The sequence below is a fragment of the Arachis duranensis genome, chromosome 10 (assembly GCF_000817695.3).
Source record: "Arachis duranensis cultivar V14167 chromosome 10, aradu.V14167.gnm2.J7QH, whole genome shotgun sequence".
NCBI classification, from domain to species: domain Eukaryota; kingdom Viridiplantae; phylum Streptophyta; class Magnoliopsida; order Fabales; family Fabaceae; genus Arachis; species Arachis duranensis.
In genome coordinates this window covers 70637468-70656765 of record NC_029781.3, presented here as the reverse complement: position 1 = coordinate 70656765, position 19298 = coordinate 70637468, and the positions used below count along the sequence as shown (strand labels likewise).

Genomic DNA, 19298 nt, shown 5'->3' with positions numbered 1-19298 from the left:
CAATCTCTAAGATCCCTTGTTAAGGCATAGCACAACCATGAGGCAGATTACCAGCTCACAGGCAACTGTCACAGTTATGTATAAACTCTCGGGAGTCTTTATAGAGAGTGTAGAAGCCACACTGGAGAACCCTTGTGGCTGTTCGCTCACTTCCAAAATGTCCTCCATATTGTGATCTATGGCAATGCCATATGATCTTCTACGCCTCCTCTCTAGGCACGCATCTATGGATTATTCCGTCTGTACACCTTTTGAAGAGGTATGGTTCATCCCACAAGTAGTACTTTACATCAGAAACTAATTTTTTTGTTTGCTGTCTGGTGTACTCTTTGGGTATGAATCTCACAGCTTTATAGTTTGCAATGTCTGTAAACCATGGTGCTTCCTGAATAGCAAATAATTGATCATCCGGAAAGGTTTCAGAGATCTCAGTAGGAGGGAGGGACGCTCCTGCTACTGGCTCTATCCGGGACAGGTGATCTGCTACTTGGTTCTCTGTCATTTTTCTGTCTCTTATTTCTATATCAAACTCTTGCAGAAGCAACACCCATCTTATGAGTCTGGGTTTTGAATCCTGCTTTGTAAGGAGATATTTTAGAGCAGCATGATCAGTGTATACAATCACTTTTGATCCTACTGAATAAGATCTGAACTTGTCAATGGCATAAACCACTGCAAGCAATTCCTTTTCTGTGGTTGTGTAATTCTTCTGTGCATCATTTAAAACACAGCTAGCATAATAAATGACATGCAGAAGCTTGTCATGCCTTTGTCCCAATGCTGCACCAATGGCATGGTCACTGGCATCACACATTAGTTCGAATGGTAATGTCTAGTCTGGTGCAGAAATGACTGGTGCTGTGACCAACTTAGCTTTCATAGTTTTAAACACATGCAAACACTCTGTGTCAAAGACAAATGGCATGTCAGCAGCTAACAGATTACTTAGAGGTTTTTCAATTTTCGAAAAATCCTTTATAAACCTCCTATAGAATCCTGCATGCCCCAGAAAGCTTCTGATTGCCTTAACATTGGCAGGTGGTGGTAATTTTTCAATTACCTCTACCTTAGCTCGATCCACCTCTATTTCGTTGTTCGAAATTTTGTGCCCAAGGACGATTCCTTCAGTCACCATGAAGTGACATTTCTCTTAGTTTAAAACCAGGTTAGTTTCTTGGCACCTTTTCAGAACAAGTGCTAGATGGTCAAGACAGGAGCTGAATGAGTCTCCAAATACTGAGAAGTTATCCATAAAGACTTCCAGGAATTTCTCTACCATATCAGAGAAGATAGAGAGCATGCATCTCTGAAAGGTAGCAGGTGCATTGCACAGACCAAATGGCATCCTTTTGTAGGTGAATACCCCAGATGGACATGTGAATGCTATTTCCTCTTGATCCTGAGGATCTACTGCAATTTGGTTGTAACCTTAATAGCCGTCCAAAAATCAGTAGTATTCATGACCTGCTAGTCACTCTAGCATCTAGTTTATGAATGGTAAAGGAAAATGGCCCATTCTGGTGGCTATATTGAGCCTTCTGTAGTCAATACACATACGCCACCCTGTAACTGTTCTTGTAGGAATCAGTTCGTTCTTTTCATTATGAATCACTGTCATGCCTCCCTTCTTTGGGACGACTTGGACAAGGCTCACCTAGGGGCTATCAGAAATAGGATAAATAATCTCAGCCTCCAGTAACTTAGTGATTCTTTCTGCACCACCTCCTTCATGGCTGGATTCAGTTGCCTCTGTGGTTGAACCACTGGCTTAGCATCATCCTTCAATAGGATCTTGTGCATGCATCTAGCTGAGCTAATGCCCTTAAGGTCACTTATGGACCACCCAAGAGCTGTCTTGTGTGTCCTTAGCACTTGAATTAGTGCTTCCTCTTCCTGTGAATCTAAAGCAGAGCTTATGATCACTGAAAAAGTGTCATCTTCTCCCAGAAATGCATATTTCAGGGATGATGGTAGTGGTTTGAGCTCGGGTTTAGGAGGCTTCTCCTCCTCATTAGGAGTTATCAGAGGTTCTTCTATTTTCACTGATTCTTCCAAATCAGGATGAACATCTTTAAAGATATCCTTTAGCTCTAATTCGAGACTCTCAGTCATATTGATCTCCTCTACCAGGGAGTCAATAATATCAATGCTCATGCAGTCTCTTGAAGTGTCTGGATGCTGCATAGCTTTGACAGCATTCAACTTAAACTTATCCTCATTGACTCTCAAGGTCACTTCCCCTTTTTGGACATCAATGAGAGTTCGTCCAGTTGCTAGGAAAGGTCTTCCTAGAATGAGAGTTGCACTCTTGTGCTCCTCCATTTCCAGCACTACAAAGTCAGTGGGAAAGACAAATGGTCCAATCTTGACAATCATGTCCTCGATCACACCTGATGGCATTTTAATAGAGCCATCAACAAGTTGGAGACATATCCGGGTTGGTTTGACTTCTTCAGTCAAGCCAAGCTTTCTGATAGTAGATGCAAGTATCAGGTTGATACTTGCCCCTAGATCACATAGAGCTGTCTTGGTACAAGTACCCTCTAATGTGCATGGCATCATAAAGCTTACGGGGTCTTTAAGCTTCTCAGGTAAGCTTTTCAGAATGACTACACTGCATTTTTCAGTGAGGAAAACATTTTTAGTTTCTCTCCAATCCTTCTTATGACTTAAGATCTCTTTCATGAACTTAGCATAAGAGGATATTTGCTCAAGTGCCTCTGCAAACAGAATATTTATTTCAAGAGTCCTGAGATAGTCTACAAAGCGGGCAAATTGTTTATCCTGTTCCGCTTGACAGAGTTTTTGAGGATAAGGCATCTTGGCTTTGTATTCTTCAACCTTAGTTGCTGCAGGTTTATGTCCTATAGAAGTGGTTCAAGAAGCCTACTTAAGGGGGTTGTTATCAGTACTTGTAGGTGTCTGACCCCTTGTTGGTGTTTAAACGCCAAAACTGGTGGTAGAATGGCATTTAACGCCAGGTTACTGCCCTTTTCTGGAATTTGAACACCAGAACTAGTAGCTGAATAGGTGTTTAACGCCAGGTTACTGCCCTTTTCTAGCATTTGAATGCCAGAACTGGCAGCAGAATAGGTGTTTAACGCCAGGTTACTGCCCTTTTCTGGCGTTTGAACGCCGGAAACATTCCTCTCTGGGCTCTTACTGTCCTCAGAGGGATTTTGGGCAATGAATTGGTCATCCTTTGTTAGCTGTTCCTTTCTTAGCTTCTTGCTGCCTTGAGTTGAGATATTCAATGTCTTTCCACTTCTTAATTGAACAGCTAGGCCTTCTTCTGTTATCTGCTCAGATAACTACTGTCTTGTCTGATCCAATTGTGCTACCATATTTTTGTTAGCATTTTTAGTATCTTGTAACATTTCCTTGAACTCTGCTAACTATTTTGTTAGAAGAAGTATTTGCTGGTTAAGTTCAGCAACTTTTTCTGGAGGACTACTTTCAGTGGATACTGCTTTAGCATCTTCTTTCATGGAAGATTCACTATTTAAATACAGATGCTGATTTCTTGCAACGATATCAATGAGCTCTTGAGCCTCTTCAATTGTCTTTCTCATGTGTATAGATGCACCAGCTGAGTGGTCTAAAGATATCTGGGCTTTTTCTGTAAGCCCGTAGTAGAAGATGTCTAACTGCACCCATTCTGAAAACATTTCAGAGGGGCATTTCCTTAGCATCTCTCTGTACCTCTCCCAGGCATCATAAAGATATTTATTATCCCCTTGTTTAAAGCCTTCGATGTCTAGCCTTAGCTGTGTCATCCTTTTTGGAGGGAAATATTGATTCAGGAATTTATCTGATAACTGCTTCCATGTTTGTATGCTTGCTTTGGGTTGGTTATTTAACCACCTCTTAGTTTAATCTTTTACAGCAAATGGAAACAGTAGTAATCTGTAGACATCCTGATCTACTTCCTTATCATGTACTGTGTCAGCAATTTGTAAGAACTATGCCAGAAACTCAGTAGATTCTTTCCTGTGGAAGACCGGAATACTGGCAATTTTGCTGCACCATGATAATGAGCTGAGGGCTTAGCTCAAAGTTGCTAGCCTTAATGGGGAGTATACATATGAAGCAGCAGTGAGATTAGCATATGACCCCAGAGTCCTTCTAGACTGTTCAGTTCCACTTAGGTCCATGATAGAGAAAGGGAGGTGATGTGAATTGTGAATAAATGTTTTTTGATAACCAAAAATAAAAGAAAATTGGAAACTAAAATAATTAATTAATTAAAAGGATTTGAAAAATTTTGAAAAAGATATGATTTTAAAATTTTAAAGATTGAAAATTTCTTAATAAGAAAACACCAAACTTAAAAATTTTCAATCAAAGTAATAAAATAAGACTAAAAATTAAAAAATTATGAGTAATTAAAGGAAAAGATATTTTTTATTTTTAAATTTTTAATGAGGGGAGAGAAAAATACACGAAAGACACAAGACTTAAAATTTTTAGATCTAATGCTCCTTGTTTTCAAAAATTTGGAGGGAAAACACCAAGGAACACCAAACTTAAAAATTTTAAGATCAAAACACAAAGAAAACTCAAGAACACCTTAGAGACTCACAAGAACACAAAAAGAGCACCAAACTTAAAAGTTTGACACAAAATTTAATCAAAGAAAAATTATTTTTGAAAGATTTTTGAAAAGAAAATAAAAAACTCAAATTTGATGACTCTATACCAACAAAAAAAATAATTTATTCCTAATCTAAGCAACAAGATAAAGCGTCAGTTGTTCAAACTCGAACAATCCCTGACAACGGCGCCAAAAACTTGGTGTACGGGATTGTGATTTACACTTTTCACAACTCCGGTGCCACTAACCAGCAAGTGTACTGGGTCGTCCAAGTAATTCCTTACGTGAGTAAGGGTCGATCCCACGGAGATTGTCGGCTTGAAGCAAGCTATGGTTATCTTGTAACTCTTAGTCAGGATATTAATAATAATTCTTAGTGTTATTTGTAAAAAGTAAAAGAACATGAAATAAATAATACTTGTTATGCAGTAGTGGAGAACAGGTTGAGGTTTCGGAGATGCTCTACCCTTTGATTTTCTGCTTTCCTACTGCCTTCTTCTTCAAACACGCCCAGCTCCTTCTATGGCAAGCTTTATGTTGGTGGATCACCGTTGTCAATGGCTACCATCCGTCCTCTAAGTAAAAACATGTCCGCTACGGTTTCCCGCATGGCTAATCATCTGTCGGTTCTCACTTGTGCTGGAATAAGATCCATTGATCTTTTTGCACACTGTCACTGCGCCCAATAGTCGCGAGTTTGAAGCTCGTCATAGTCATCCCTTCCTAGATCCTACTCGGAATACCATAGACAAGGTTTAGACTTGCCGGATCTCAGAAATGCCGCCAATTGATTTTAGCCTCTACCACGAAGATTCTGGTCTCACGGATTCGAATGCTCTGTTGTCAGGAGATGTCATCAAACTCGTGAGTCAGGAGTCCAATAGATACACACTCAAGTTGTCGCTCAATGACTACGTTGAGCTTAGATAGAACGGAAGTGGTTGTCAAGCACGCGTTCATAATTTTGGGAATGATGATGAGTGTCATGAATCATCACATGGTGAAGTACGAGTGAATATCTTAGAACAGAAACAAGCGTGATTGAATAGAAACAATAGTAATTGCGTTAAGTCATCAATGCATAGTAGAGTTCCTTACCCCCAACCATGGGATTTAGAGACTCATGCCGTCAAAGGTACAATATGAAAGTGTAAAAATGTCATGAGGTACAAACTGAATCTCTAAAAGTAGTTTTTATACTAAACTAGTAACCTAGGGTTACAGAAAATGAGTAACTAGGTGCAGATAGTGCAGAAATCCACTTCCAAGGCCCACTTGGTGAGTGTTTGGGCTGAGCTTTGAAGCTTTCACGTGCACAGTACATTCTTGGAGTTAAACGCCAGCTTTGGTGCCAGTTTAGGCATTTAACTCCAGCTTTGGTGCCAGTTCTGGCATTTTACGCCAGAAAAAGGGTCTCTAACTGGTGTTTAAACGCCAGTTTGGGCCATCAAATCTCGGGCAAAGTGTGAACTATTATACATTACTGGAAAGCCCAAGATGTCTAATTTCCAACGCAATTGAGAGCGCGCCAATTGGGATTCTGTAGCTCCAGAAAATCCACTTTGCGTTCAGGAGGGTTAGAATCCAACAGCATCTGCAGTCCTTTCTCAGCCTCAAAATCAGATTTTTGCTCAGGTCCCTCAATTTTACCAAAAAATATCTGAAATTACAGAAAAACACACAAACTCATAGTAAAGTCCATAAATGTGAATTTTGCATAAAAACTAATAAAAATATTCTAAAAACTAACTAAAACATACTAAAAATTATGTAAAAACAATGTAAAAAAAGCGTATAAATTATCCGCTCATCAGTTATCATCCATTCCATTCACAGTTTAAGATAAGTGTGTTGTGCTGATTGTAAAGCAATTACTTGTGTTGAATTTTTGTTTTCAACCGCCACAACTACATCACTCTTTCTCTGCACCTAGAAGATGGACATAAGTGACGTCTTCGAACTCACTTCTCCTAGAGCCACTCACCTCTCATCACTGTTCCCACAAAGCGCATGCTCTTTATTTGTTGGTCTTGCTATTTATCTCCTATATTTCATTTTTTCTGTCTCAATTTGTTGTTGCGTTGTGTTAATGGTGGTGTTAGCAGTAGTGGTAGTGACAGTATATTAGTAGTATTAGTAATAGTTGTACTGGTCATACATTGATGGTATTCAAAATTTGAAAAAAAAAAGATAGTAATTTTATTGTTAATGAAATTGAATCGAAGAATTTAGAAGATTAAAGATAATAAAAAAGATGAGGATAATTTAAATATTTTAATTAATTTTATAATAAAATTAATAAATAATTAATAATTAAATATTTTTGTTGAATATAATTTAATTTTTGTAGACATAATATTAATTGTATTCTTTAATTTTATAGTTAATTTTATTAGCGTCTAATTATGATGGAAAATAGTTATTTATTCCCGTGGAAATGTAGGTTCTTTGAACACGAGCAGAGAAAGTGAAAAACACATCCAAACGATGTCGTTTTAAGAATAAATAAAAGAAACGACTTAGAACACGACACGTGGTAGAAATCATCTTCCAGTAAAGCGCTCATTATGCTATCTTCATCAAAGTACTTTTTACTTCTTTCGATCCTCAAAATCTCAAACACCTTCTAAACGACGCCGTTTTGCAGCAACTACTGCCAAAAATTTCCCTAAACCCTAGCTCAGAATTCCCTTTCGCACTTCCAAGAAAAGGGAGCTTTTTCACACTCACCATGTCCTCCGAAGACATAGGTCTCGTACCCGACCAGAGGATCGAAACTGGTCTCAGCTCCTCACTCGTTTTTCAAGACGAAACCTTGCGCTTCAGCTGCGGGGGCCCGCAGCGTCGGGTCGGGGACCCGGGCCCGAAGACCCGGGATCTTGGTGGGTTCATCGATGACAAGATGTTCTCCATGGAGCGCGACCGGTACTTCGCCGCACAGGGCTCTGAGTTCCGCCGGAGCGTCTACGGCGACTGCTCCGGCCGCCGTGATCCGCCGGGAGCACGCAATTGGAGTAGGAATGGTGGCGCCAACACTCCAAGCGGCGACGAATCCGACGGGGATGATGACGAAGATGATGACGAGGATGACGATGACGACGATGATGTCGAAGGTGATGAAGGGCTTGTTGGTGTTGGTGATGGAAGCAAGCGCAATTCCAATCCGATTCTTGACATTAACGGTAGCAACGGTAGCAACGGTGGTGGCGGTGGTAGTTTGGGTGGTGTTACTGCTGCAGAGCGGATGGCAAATGGGAAAGGACAGCATCATTCGTCTTATGGTATGAATTTTGAGACAAGTTTTGAATTTTTTGCTTTATGTCACAATTGCATTTTGATTTTGAATTTGATGTTTTTGTTGAGTTGTTGTAGTTTCTACTAGAGAAATGTTGGGGAAGGATGGTGATATGGGGCAGCTGGTGCATAACAATGCGAGTGGTACTGATGAAGATCATCATCAGAGAGAGAGATTGGGTAAATCACAGAGTGCTGTAACCATTGCTGAAACTGATTGTGATGAGTACTATTCACATTATCTTCATGGCACGGAAGGATCGGGTTCTGTGCAGAAAGTTATGGTGGATGAGAATGGTTGTGGGTTTAGTGGAAGAAAGGACGTTCTGTTTTCAAGCGAGTCAGGGGAGTCGTTGAGGGCAATTCTTTCTGATCCTGTTACGTAAGTCTCTTTCTGAGTTTGATTAACTTATTTCGCAGATTGAATCTTGTGCAGAACTAGTGTGTGAGGTATATGAATAAACTTAAGTGCAGAATATCAACCATTTCCACAATTATACATGGTTGATTGATCCATCAGCCAAAAAAATCAGTCCGGCTTGTTCAAAACTGGTGGCATTTGTATTTTTCTTCTTTGTAATAAGGCTTGTTACTAGCTTATGCTTGCTTTATTTGATTTGATTGCTTTATCTTCTGAAAACACAGAGGTGCACTTATGGACGATGCCATGATATTACCTTGTGGGCATTCATTTGGTGGAGGTGGAATACAGCATGTTATTAGAATGGTGGGTTCTAAGCGATCAAATGCTGTAACTTTTGGACTTACCTTTTCTGTGACTAGTCATCTGAAAAATGTTTTTAACTATGGAGCTGGTAATTTTCAACTTCTTTCTCTCATGTGTGACACTACATGCAGGACTGTAAAAGTAACTAATTGGGATGTTGTGGATAAGTACTTATGAAGAGTCACATAGGATAGGAGATAAGAATATGGTAATACTGAGTAACATAGATGGCAAGTCCTGGAAAAGTAAAACAATAGTAGTCTCAAAATTGATTCATAGATTCCAAATTTCATTTCCTTTTTGAGGACATGGAAGGTTATTGAATTGGTTTCGAGGATATGGAACTGGAATTTTTAACAAAGTTTGTAAAGAAAATGATATTGAATAGTGATTGCAAAAAACTTATCATGTTACTTTCAAATTGTTTGAGTTGCTGATCAACATATTATAGAATGTAGAAGTTTTTAGAGCAACTTATGTTTTTATTATCATGCTTCAGGACTTTTCTCATTCAGGAATACATGTATTTAAGTAGCTAAGATAATGTTCATGTGATGCATTTTCAGAAAGCTTGCTGCACCTGTTCTCAACCCACGTCCGAGGAATCAATATCTCAAAACCTATGTAAGCAAATTATGTTCAAATTCAATTATTTATACTCAAATAAGTTCCAGTTAAATGAACAACAATACTATACTAATTAATTTCAATTTTTGCTGATCACTTTTTGTGCACTTGGGTTTTGCTTTCATGTTGCTTATATGTAATGTACACAAAAAGGAAAAGCACTATAACAAAAATGGGCTAGGAAGAGTTGAAAGGATTTCTAAACCGTCCTTTTCTGTATTTGCAGTGCGCTAAGTTGCTAACTACACACACTCCCCTTCCATCAATGCTTTCATTTACTAAGCAAAATCTAAGCAAACCTTTCATCTAAAATGTATATATATTGAAAATGCAAAATACCAGATATACGATACCTTCATTTTGTGAAGACAAATAAATGTATTATAACTAGTGATATCCTTTTTAACAATCCTAATTTTGTTCCTTGATTTCTTGTGGGTCCTGTGCTGACTGCCCTGACCAGCACTTCGAGCTGCTGTGCAGGCATATCGGCGTGAAGAGGAGTCACAATTTTACCGGTCATCTAAAAGACGAAGAGAGAGATTTGATCAGGTGTGTTTTTCCATTCTGAACTATGCTTCAGTCTCTGTAAGTTGAGAAAATGGGATGAAAGGAGATTAGGATCTTACCTCATTTTTAGGTATATGTATATGTTGCTTTGACATTTTCCTTATCTTTTAATATGAGATATGTTTTGCATAGGACAGGGTGGTTTTGGAGATTCAGCTGTTGTAGAACCACCAAGGGGGAGAGGTGTTCAATTTCCTTTTGCTGTGATGGACCGTGTTATCATAAAGGTAGTATGCAAACACAAGTGAGTTTACTTAGAGAATAATTTTAATCTATCAAAATAAATAATTGGAGAGAAATTGGATCAGGGAAACAAGAGGACACCGCAACGCTTTGTTGGGCGTGAAGCTATTGTAACAACACAATGCCTTAATGGATGGTTAGTGACTATATCTGATTTTTTCCTCTAGCAGTTAATTGCTTTCTTATGTGAATTTTGTGCTTCTAATATATAATGCTAACTTCCAGTGTGAAGTGAACTTGAGTGATGTTAAAGGCTGTAACTATAAATAAATAATAAATGATCTTGCAAACATTATGCTACACTTTAAAATTGCTTGCATTGTTAATCAAAGACTTGGAATTTCATAATTTACAGGTATGTGGTGAAGACACTGGACAATGCAGAGAGTGTGAAATTACAGTATCGGTCCCTTGCTAAGGTTTTGGATGATTCTTCAAAACCTTCCTCCACCAAGATGCCACCTAATTGGCGTTAGTTCTGAGCCATCAAATGTAGCTGATCATACTTCTATACCAACATGATTGTGCTTTCGAAATCCCAGTGTTAGTGTTCCTTGTTGCAATAAAACCGTGGTAGCAACAGATCGTGTAAATATAGAAAGCCTTGTGCTTTGTGTTCCTTAATATTTATGATTGTATTTAATGTAATCATTTTGTTATACATAGATAATATTAGATACGCTAACAGATTTATAGTAAAAAATGAAGATGATTATTTGGTTTCAGTTTACGAGCTACGGGCATTGCATGTTTTCCAATTCCATTGATATATCTAGTATTTTTTGAAAGCGGGAAGTGCTATTTCACGTTTCAACTTGAAGTTTGGGTTGGACACTTTAACTAACAAAACGTAGTTGTGCACAAAGTTGTTGAATAATTTTGAATCTTTAAAATAGCAAAATAGCATGTCACAAAAATATAAGTCTTCACACTGCCTTATATATGTACTTTAAACACATTTATAATGTGTTAAATGTTCGCACCGTTGACTGTTCTACTATTTATTTTATTTTATTTTATTTTTCTTAAATCCCTCTTGCGTTTTAGAAATATGAAATTATTTGATATGGAGTCAAAGATAAAAGTTTCGTCAAAATTAACATTTCGGTTTTGGAAACTTTTCATAAAAAAAAAACTTTCAAAAACAAAATATAAAAATTACCCAAAATCTAGTTTTTCTTGTTTCGTTTTGGGTGGGGGAGGAAGGGGATCGGACGGGTCCATATGAATCGGACGAGTTCCACCCAATTATGGTTCTTTTGTTTTTTAACATTATATATATTGTTTTTAGTAGTAAAATAAATTTTAATAGTTTAAATGTTATCGAAACCGGACAGCCCCGTCTAGTCGGACCAGAAACATGGTGAACCGGTAACAAAGCCGGTCCGGATGAGTTTGCTGATAGGATAAGGGAGAGAACCGGTTTGAACCGGTCGAATTTAACGAAAACCGACAAGTTTGAAAAAATCCGGAGCAGTTCGACTTCTAACTTTTTTTGTTTTTCCTCAAGTGAAACGGCATCGTTTCGATTATTAAAAGAAACTAAACTGAAATGAAAGAAATCCTAGCTCGAAACCTCCCATTCCCTTTCCCAAACCCATTCCTTTTCCCAAACTCATGGGAGAGACCTGCGACTGAGAGAGAGCCGTTCAGCCAACGCCCCCTCACTGTGCCCGCAGTCTCCTCTCGCACTACCCAACCACAGCCAACACCACCTCCATCGAACAATGCGACGTCGTTGACTCCTATGTGTTTGTCGCCTCCTGCTACTGCTACTGCTCGTCGCATCCTGTCCTGTGCCATTGTGTGTCCGTCGTCGTCCTCCTTTTGTCAGTCTAGTCATGCAGTCGTCGCTATTGTCGTCGGTGCCGTACTTCTTCTCCTGTCTCCCTCTTCTCTGCCGATGGTGCATCAGCCATAAGGTATGTATTTTTTATTTTTTTTAAGTTATTCAGTATTTCAAATTTTCAATAATTTAGTACTTTAGTTAGAATTAATTGATTAATGATGTTGATTATCTATGTTAATTATTTATGTTGATTTTTGTTTGATTTCTATTAGATTGTTCAGTTTTTTGTTTTATGCTGTTGATGTAATATATTGTTGATTATGTATAATATTAGTATATTGTTGTTGTAATATCAGTTTTTTGTTAAATTGTTTGATTTCTGTTGATTATATTGTTGATTATATAGTAGTAGATTGTTGTTGTATATTATTCCTGTAGACTAGTTATTTAGTACTGGTTAATTAGGAATTTAGAAATTTTTATTGTATTAAATTGAGATACTAATGTAATAGTACTAACAAATTTTATGTTTATTTTTGTATTACTTATTTTTAGGATTTGAGACTTAATGTTTATTAAAATGTTATTGGAAATATGTATTTTAAATTTTAATTTTTAAATTTTTGACTATTTTATATGTTTCACTTATGTAAGACTGGATTAACCAATTGAACCGGTGATCTACCGATAAAATTAGTAATTTAGTGTTCTAATAGTCTGACCGGTTTGATTACCGGTTCGCTTCTGATAATTGTTTTATTTAATTTAATTATTTTTAAATTTACTAAATTAAATTAGTAATTAATTATTTAATATTATTTGAAATATATTAAATTATAATTTAGAATTAAATACTATTTATTTTAAATGAATATATAGAACTCCAAATATTAAATGTTTAAATTTAAAATTTAACGGATCAATTTAGATTTATTTAATTATATTTAAAAGATTATAATTTTAAAGTTATATTTAATTTAAATATAATTTATCAATATAAAGTAGATTCTTTTCTTTTAAACATAGCTTCATTTTAAAAAGTCTATTTTACATTGATAAACTATGTTTAAATTAAATATGATTTTGAAATTCTAACTTCTCTAAATCTAGTTCAATGGATCTGAATCAAATCATCACATTTTTTTATTTTAACATTTAGAGTTGTATTTATTAGTTTAAATTAAATAGTATTTAATTTTAAATTATAATTTAGTATATCCTAAATATATTAAATAATTAATTATTAGTTTAGTTTATTAATTTTACAAAATAATTAAATTAAATTAAACTATGAAATATTTCTACTAATTATAAAAAATTTACCACCAGAAACTATATATATAAATCATAACCGAATGGGATTTATCCGATTTGAGCTCGGTTTGGGATGGGCACGCCCGATCTATCCTTGCCCCCAAGAAAATAGACTTTGGGTGATAAAATTATTATCTTTTGTTTATGAAAATATTATTTATTTATTTTTATTAACGAAAAATTTCCTTTGGGGCCTCAATGTATATTGAACGAAACATGCTCTAATTGTCTCCCTTTTAATATTCAAATTTAATTCTAGTTAATAAAGAAGCAAAAGATCAACTAAGGTCTCAATGGTTACTACGAGAAAATAAAAGATCAACTTTATTTATATATGACACTTAACATAATTGTTGTAATATTCTATCATCAATGTTTTTAAGTCACCTAAGCCATATCAATATACATATGGTCATATTTTAAATTTTTGGACAACTTGCTAAATAAAATTCATAGTATTCACTATAAAAAATTATTAGAATAGTGACTAATTTAGCTACCGATTCTAGTAGTCGTTAAAACTTTGGTCACTAAATTCAAAATAACAATCGATATTGGTCGCTAATATTTAGTGACCAATTTTCAACCAAAACCACCTAGCCGTACAAAATAATTTTAGTCACTAAATCGGTCGCTAACAAGATCGGTTGTTAGATAGCGACCAATATTCCAGTCACTAAATCAGTTGCTGAGGTGTTCGGTTGCTAAATGGTGACCAATATTTCATCAGTCGCTAATTTTTTAATTGCTAAATCGGTCGCTAATAGTTAATTCAAATTTCCAAGATCGGTTGTTAAATTGGTTGCTACTGCTGCTTCTTAATTATAAATTTTAACTAAATTTTGCATATATCACTATTAAAATTTAATTTTTAAATATAATTCTAATTCAACAAAATATATAAATAAACAAAGATAGATAACTATTTAGTAACATTAAATGCCAACAATTATTAAAATTATATAAAGATGAAATAGAAAATAAATTCTAATACAAATAAATTTATATTTATGTATACTATATATATGTATTGAAAAAAATGAAGGTAGAAACAAATCCATACAAATACAATAAATTTATATTTATATATACTACATATATGTCATGCTGTCATCTTTGATCACTGATAATGACCTCTTCAATTTTTTTATCCTCTCTTCTTTCTCATCACCGTAAAGTAACAATTTCAATGCCAAATTTATTTTATTGCTGTACTTCTTTTATTTCTCAGCATAAACTCTTTGAAATAATAAAAAATCCAAAGTTGCCTTGATTAGTTTTGTTGCATTTCATGATGTGAAATTAAAAATTCTAACAACATTATCACAAACCAGTTCATACTTCTCAAAATTAATTTGATATATGAATCTAATTTTAGTGTAATTTTTTTTAATATTATCAAATGCATCAAAATTAAACAACAACAATAACAACTAATAATAATAAGTTAAAAATGTAGGGTGATTCTCTGGTGCCCATGTGATTGGTGGCTAAGAATGACCACGGTTTGACCTTTCAGTAGTATTTAGACGCCACGTGTCATGAATCTCTCAGTAATTAAGTGTGGTAACGGTTATACTAACGGTTAACACAATTAACACAATTATATGGGATTATTTTAGTCATTTCATAATTAAAAGTCCATCATTTCAATATTTCAGAACATAATAAAAGACTAGCAACTGTTTCATTTAGTGGTTAGTGCCATCCCTTCCTCCTCCGATAATCATGAACAGCGTGAAAGACCCAGATGAGCAAGATAGAGAAGAAGCATGAAGTATACAAAACAAAGGACTTCGATACTAACTAGATAAGTAAAGAAGGAAAAAAAAGAAATCCCAAAGCACAGTTGGGTTAGACTGAGAGTCCCTAATCTCCTAACACCATTTCACATACCAGTGGAAACCCATGAACCCGTATGCAGTAGCCTTATTTAATCGATCACCCACTTTCCTGCTGGAGACCACCGCCACCACTTCTTTGACGATCGTAGGCCTCTTGATAGGAAGACGACCACCACTTCTCCTATCCGTGACGTTAAACCTCAACGCCTACAACCACTGCCAATGCTCTTCTCCTCCATAAAACCCAATAACAAACTTCTTGCCAGGCTTTGAAGTTCTTAACCACCCATAGTGATTAAGCACCAAACACAGTTGGAATCCCCTAGTTGTTCATCCACTCGGTACAAAATCACTAATTCCATCAATAGATTTGAAAATTCCTCCATTTCTCCCACTCGCCTTTCCCAATATTTCTACTTTTATTTTTCAAATTTTTAAAATATCTATGGAATGCATTACCAAAAGGGTGGGATGTTTAATTATGTTAGTTTTAGTGATCCATATTTGTACCGTGTATTTACTGTCTTTACAACAGTCAAACGAAACTCCAACATCCTTCAAACTTTTCACGTGTTAAATCTGGGTTGGTTATTTCTCCTTAGTCACTGTAGCCACGCAAAAACCTTAGTCACCATAAACCACACCAAAAATGTATACCAAATTATTGACATAAATACCATCATCGATGAGGTTGAATTCATGTGGGTTTCCATTTACATCTTTGGTAGTGAAGTGATGAGCAGGGAGATAAGTTGGTGCCACTACAAGATATACCATTTTCTCAGGCATCCACTATATAATGCGATCTTTAGTTATACACACATTTTATTTGTCACACATTTTTTAAGCATATATATTACTGCTAAATTAACAGCTTCCATGAAGCCTAATCAACAACAAAAACCAATAATTACAGCTAAAATCAATAACAAAAGTGTTTATGTTAGGGTCTCAAATCAGTTCTTACAGTTTATTAATTAATTTTGTGAAGTTGGCCTTTTTACATCATTTTGTGAAGTTAGAGAATTGCTTCGACTTGAGTCTTTCTCTCCTGTGAACTTGGATCGTCTCATTGCAGTATACCCAAACTTGGCAATGTCATTATACCTGACAGCATTATTAGAAAGTCTAATTTTTAAGACAAACTCAAACATGACTTAAAGCACCTTTCTATGGAACTAACCAAACACTGGCATTATCAATGTGCTTAATTTACAGCAGTGTGAATCTTCATCAACAATGAAGATTCTAACATAAGAAGATGAATAGAAAGAGAATGTTACCAGATGATGCTTAGAACCATGCTACAGATACATAGCGGGTAAAACCAAAGCAACTGCAGGGAAGAATCAGAAAATGAGATATGGAGCAAGCAGATTACAACAAGCATATAATTCGAAGAAAATGGGAAGAATGTAACCCCTCTGAATCCTCAAAATTAAGCTGACTTCAAAATTGTTCACCAAAATTGAAGCCTGAAAACACAACTAACAGGACACAGTGAACCTTTTTAAAGCATCTCGAGTGGGATTTTTCACTTCTGGTATAATCATAGGGACCATTTTCTATTGCGTTAGGCTGCATGAATAGGAGTACTGGTCAATAAACATAATGAGATCAAGAGAAAACTACTCCCTCCATTCCAATTAGCACTCTTACTTTTTCGGTACATCGAAAAATCAATGTATCTAGACACATTCATGTCCAAATTCATTGGAAAGGTTCATGTCATGGTGTGTATCAAAAAATCAAAGCTTTACCTGCTTAAAAGTAGTAGTCTGATAGAGCGGATTACTGATTGCTCCAAAAGGATCAGATTCATTCTCAAAATTCATAACCAATATTGAGATATTAGGGTCCAAAATTTCCCCTTCTGCAAACAGAAATGACTAGGATTTACACGAAAAACATAAAACAACATTGTGTAAAGTCTGGTTTGCAGCACATACTAGCAAAACAATCCACTGCATCATTCACCAAAGATGGAGCCATCACTTTATCAACCAAGCAATTCAGCTTGAAACCCTTTGCAAAGATCACTCTCTTTGTGCCGAAATTTGCTGAATTCTCAAAAGCCAAGCAGGCCCAACTGTTTGAAGCCGTTGTTCTCTGTAACAGATCACACCAATGATAGAATGAGAAGCATGATTCAAAATGGATTATCATCATTGAAAAGAAAAATTCAAAGCTTCTGATCGAAATAAAAATGGTCCTGGAATCAAGTTTCCCAAAATGACGGGGTGAGAAAATTCTCACTTCTCAAAGCCTCAAGACTACATTTTTGCGCAGCTCAGCCATGGGGTGATAATTCAAAATGTGTTTGTTCACCAAAATTATTATGTCAAGGGATTAATTTGTCTAGTATTCTAAAATATTAAGAATTAATTTGACAATTTCTTTTTATCAAAATATAGTTTATTCGACACAAAAATCATTAAAGATCAATTTAGAATATCACACTAGTCTTATGATATGAGGATTGAGTAAGTACGATGAAAAAGGAAACAAATTTAAGAGAACATTTTGAGTTTGAGCTTCTAGCACCTCCTTTGCAACTAAAAAAGAAACAAATTTTTTTTTCTTCAATAGAAAGATAGCGCTAATATATATCATATATAATTCATAAGCTGATGTGGCTAATCAATAAGTGCAAGTGCTTTATTTTATTGCTTAGCCACACCAGAAACATGAAGAGGATATCAGAGAAGAATTAAAATGAATGGATAATAATAATTAACAAAAGCTGGCTAGCTAGGTAGTGCTTTAATTTCTTTGAATTTCCAACCAATACTACTACTGGATTTCTTATTACTACTTCTTTTCAATAAAGTAGCACTTTCCTCCTCTATACTCACAAATATATAATTCAAATTAATTAAACTTCTAAAATGAACTAACTTCCATATATGAAAATTGAGGAATCTATATATAAACCTATATGATGTTTGTTGTGTTGATGAACAGGCAAAGACACTTTTATTATTACTTGAATCCCTGCATGCACAAAATAACACAAATAAAGTAAGACTAATTACATATTAAAAATAACTAGCATACTTGGTTTTCCTAATCTTTTGTTGCAACTGAATTAGCTCTTGTCATTCATCTTTTGTTGCAACTGGCATACTTGGTTTTTCTAATCTTGAAGAACTGAGTTTGTCACAGAATGAAGAGCTGAAAGGTGAACTTCCAAAGTCTAATTGGAGCAGTCCTCTAAGGATGTTAGATCTCTCTTACACAGCGTTCTCAGCAGAAATACCTGATTCCATAGGCCAGTTGAAGTCTCTTAACCAACTACGGCTAACTGATTGCGATTTTGGAGGATCGGTTCCTCCCTCTTTGTGGAACCTCACTCAACTAACAACTTTCAAGCTGTGGCTGCGGCGGCACTTTAGGATCCTTCTAAACAGCATCCTTCTTCCTTACTTCGATTTCAGCAACCACAGAACTTCCCAAACAGGACTGCTGCTTTAATGCATTCACAGAATTGCAGCAATCACCACCTCAACAAGCTTTCCAAATTGATCAAAAAAATCAGTCACAAACTCCAACAGATTTTCATGTTGTTTTTAGTTAGATTTTATTAATTATAGTAAGTTTTAGTATGTTTTAGTGCAAAATTCACCTTTTGGATGCTACTTTGAGTTTTTGTGTTTTTTCTATGTTTTTAGGTGATTTTTGGGCAAAAGTAGCAAGATTATCAAAGTTTTGTTCAGAGCTGAAGAAAGGATAGCAGATGTTATCAAGTCCTGACCTTCGTGCATTCCAACGGGCATTTCATGAGCTACAGAGGTCCAATTGATGCGTTTTCAACGGCGTTGGAAAGCTAATTTTCAGCGCTTTCAGTAATATATAATAGTCTATACTTTTTTTTCCAGATCACTGGTGCACGAAATTGTGATCATCAATGGCGCCATCAACATGGTACGCACAATTGTAATCTCAACTATTTATCACAACTTCGCACAACTAACTAGCAAGTGTACTGGGTCGTCCAAGTAATAAACCTTACGCGAGTAAAGGTCGATCCCACAGAGATTGTTGGTATGAAGCAAGCTATGGTCATCTTGTAAATCTTAGTCAGGCAAACTTAAATGGTTATGAATGATGAATAAAACATAAAGATAAAGATAGAGATACTTATGTAATTCATTGGTAGGAATTTCAGATAAGCGTATGAAGATGCTTTATCCCTTCCGTCTCTCTGCTTTCGTACTGTCTTCATCCAATCCTTCTTACTCCTTTCCATGGCAAGCTGTATGTAGGGCTTCACCGTTGTCAGTGGCTACCTCCCAT

General features: G+C 35.8%; 2 protein-coding genes across 4 annotated transcripts; one reads left to right on the top strand and one right to left on the bottom strand.

Annotated features, from left to right (window-relative positions):
- Positions 1 to 7169: 7169 nt before the first annotated feature.
- Positions 7170 to 10785, top strand: LOC107470194 (U-box domain-containing protein 62). 2 transcript variants are annotated; one of them, XM_016089581.3, is made up of 8 exons: positions 7176 to 7875; positions 7967 to 8270; positions 8534 to 8615; positions 9182 to 9239; positions 9706 to 9794; positions 9950 to 10039; positions 10121 to 10191; positions 10411 to 10785. In XM_016089581.3, the coding sequence occupies exons 1-8, from the start codon at positions 7326 to 7328 to the stop codon at positions 10529 to 10531; spliced, it is 1365 nt and encodes a 454-aa protein (XP_015945067.1). In that variant the 5' UTR covers positions 7176 to 7325; the 3' UTR covers positions 10532 to 10785. The 2 variants fall into 2 exon arrangements, 1 of the variants encoding a protein (XP_015945067.1); XR_008003600.1 differs by lacking the exons at positions 10121 to 10191; positions 10411 to 10785 and having other exon boundaries at positions 7170 to 7875; positions 8534 to 8703.
- A 5168-nt stretch (positions 10786 to 15953) lies between these two features.
- Positions 15954 to 17452, bottom strand: LOC110276041 (cystathionine beta-lyase, chloroplastic-like). Of its 2 annotated transcripts, XM_021132549.2 has the most exons (6): positions 17259 to 17452; positions 16952 to 17111; positions 16763 to 16875; positions 16509 to 16580; positions 16286 to 16338; positions 15954 to 16109 (listed from the first exon to the last, which is right to left on the bottom strand). In XM_021132549.2, the coding sequence occupies exons 2-6, from the start codon at positions 16992 to 16994 to the stop codon at positions 15980 to 15982; spliced, it is 411 nt and encodes a 136-aa protein (XP_020988208.1). In that variant the 5' UTR covers positions 16995 to 17111; positions 17259 to 17452; the 3' UTR covers positions 15954 to 15979. The 2 variants fall into 2 exon arrangements, with proteins under 2 accessions (XP_020988208.1, XP_052110851.1); XM_052254891.1 differs by lacking the exon at positions 16509 to 16580.
- Between the last annotated feature and the right edge of the window lie 1846 nt (positions 17453 to 19298).

What these genes read in the sequence shown, in the direction of transcription:
- LOC110276041 (XM_021132549.2), bottom strand. Translation starts at nt 16,994, where the DNA reads ATGGCTCCATCTTTGGTGAATGATGCAGTGGATTGTTTTGCTA. An exon ending in AGACTACTACTTTTAAGCAG is followed by an intron (nt 16,581 to 16,762) that starts GTAAAGCTTTGA and finishes CTATTCATGCAG; the next exon opens with CCTAACGCAATAGAAAATGG. An exon ending in ATGGTTCTAAGCATCATCTG is followed by an intron (nt 16,110 to 16,285) that starts GTAACATTCTCT and finishes TAATGCTGTCAG; the next exon opens with GTATAATGACATTGCCAAGT.
- LOC107470194 (XM_016089581.3), top strand. Translation starts at nt 7,326, where the DNA reads ATGTCCTCCGAAGACATAGGTCTCGTACCCGACCAGAGGATCGAAACT. An exon ending in ACAGCATCATTCGTCTTATG is followed by an intron (nt 7,876 to 7,966) that starts GTATGAATTTTG and finishes GAGTTGTTGTAG; the next exon opens with TTTCTACTAGAGAAATGTTG. An exon ending in ATCAATATCTCAAAACCTAT is followed by an intron (nt 9,240 to 9,705) that starts GTAAGCAAATTA and finishes TGCCCTGACCAG; the next exon opens with CACTTCGAGCTGCTGTGCAG.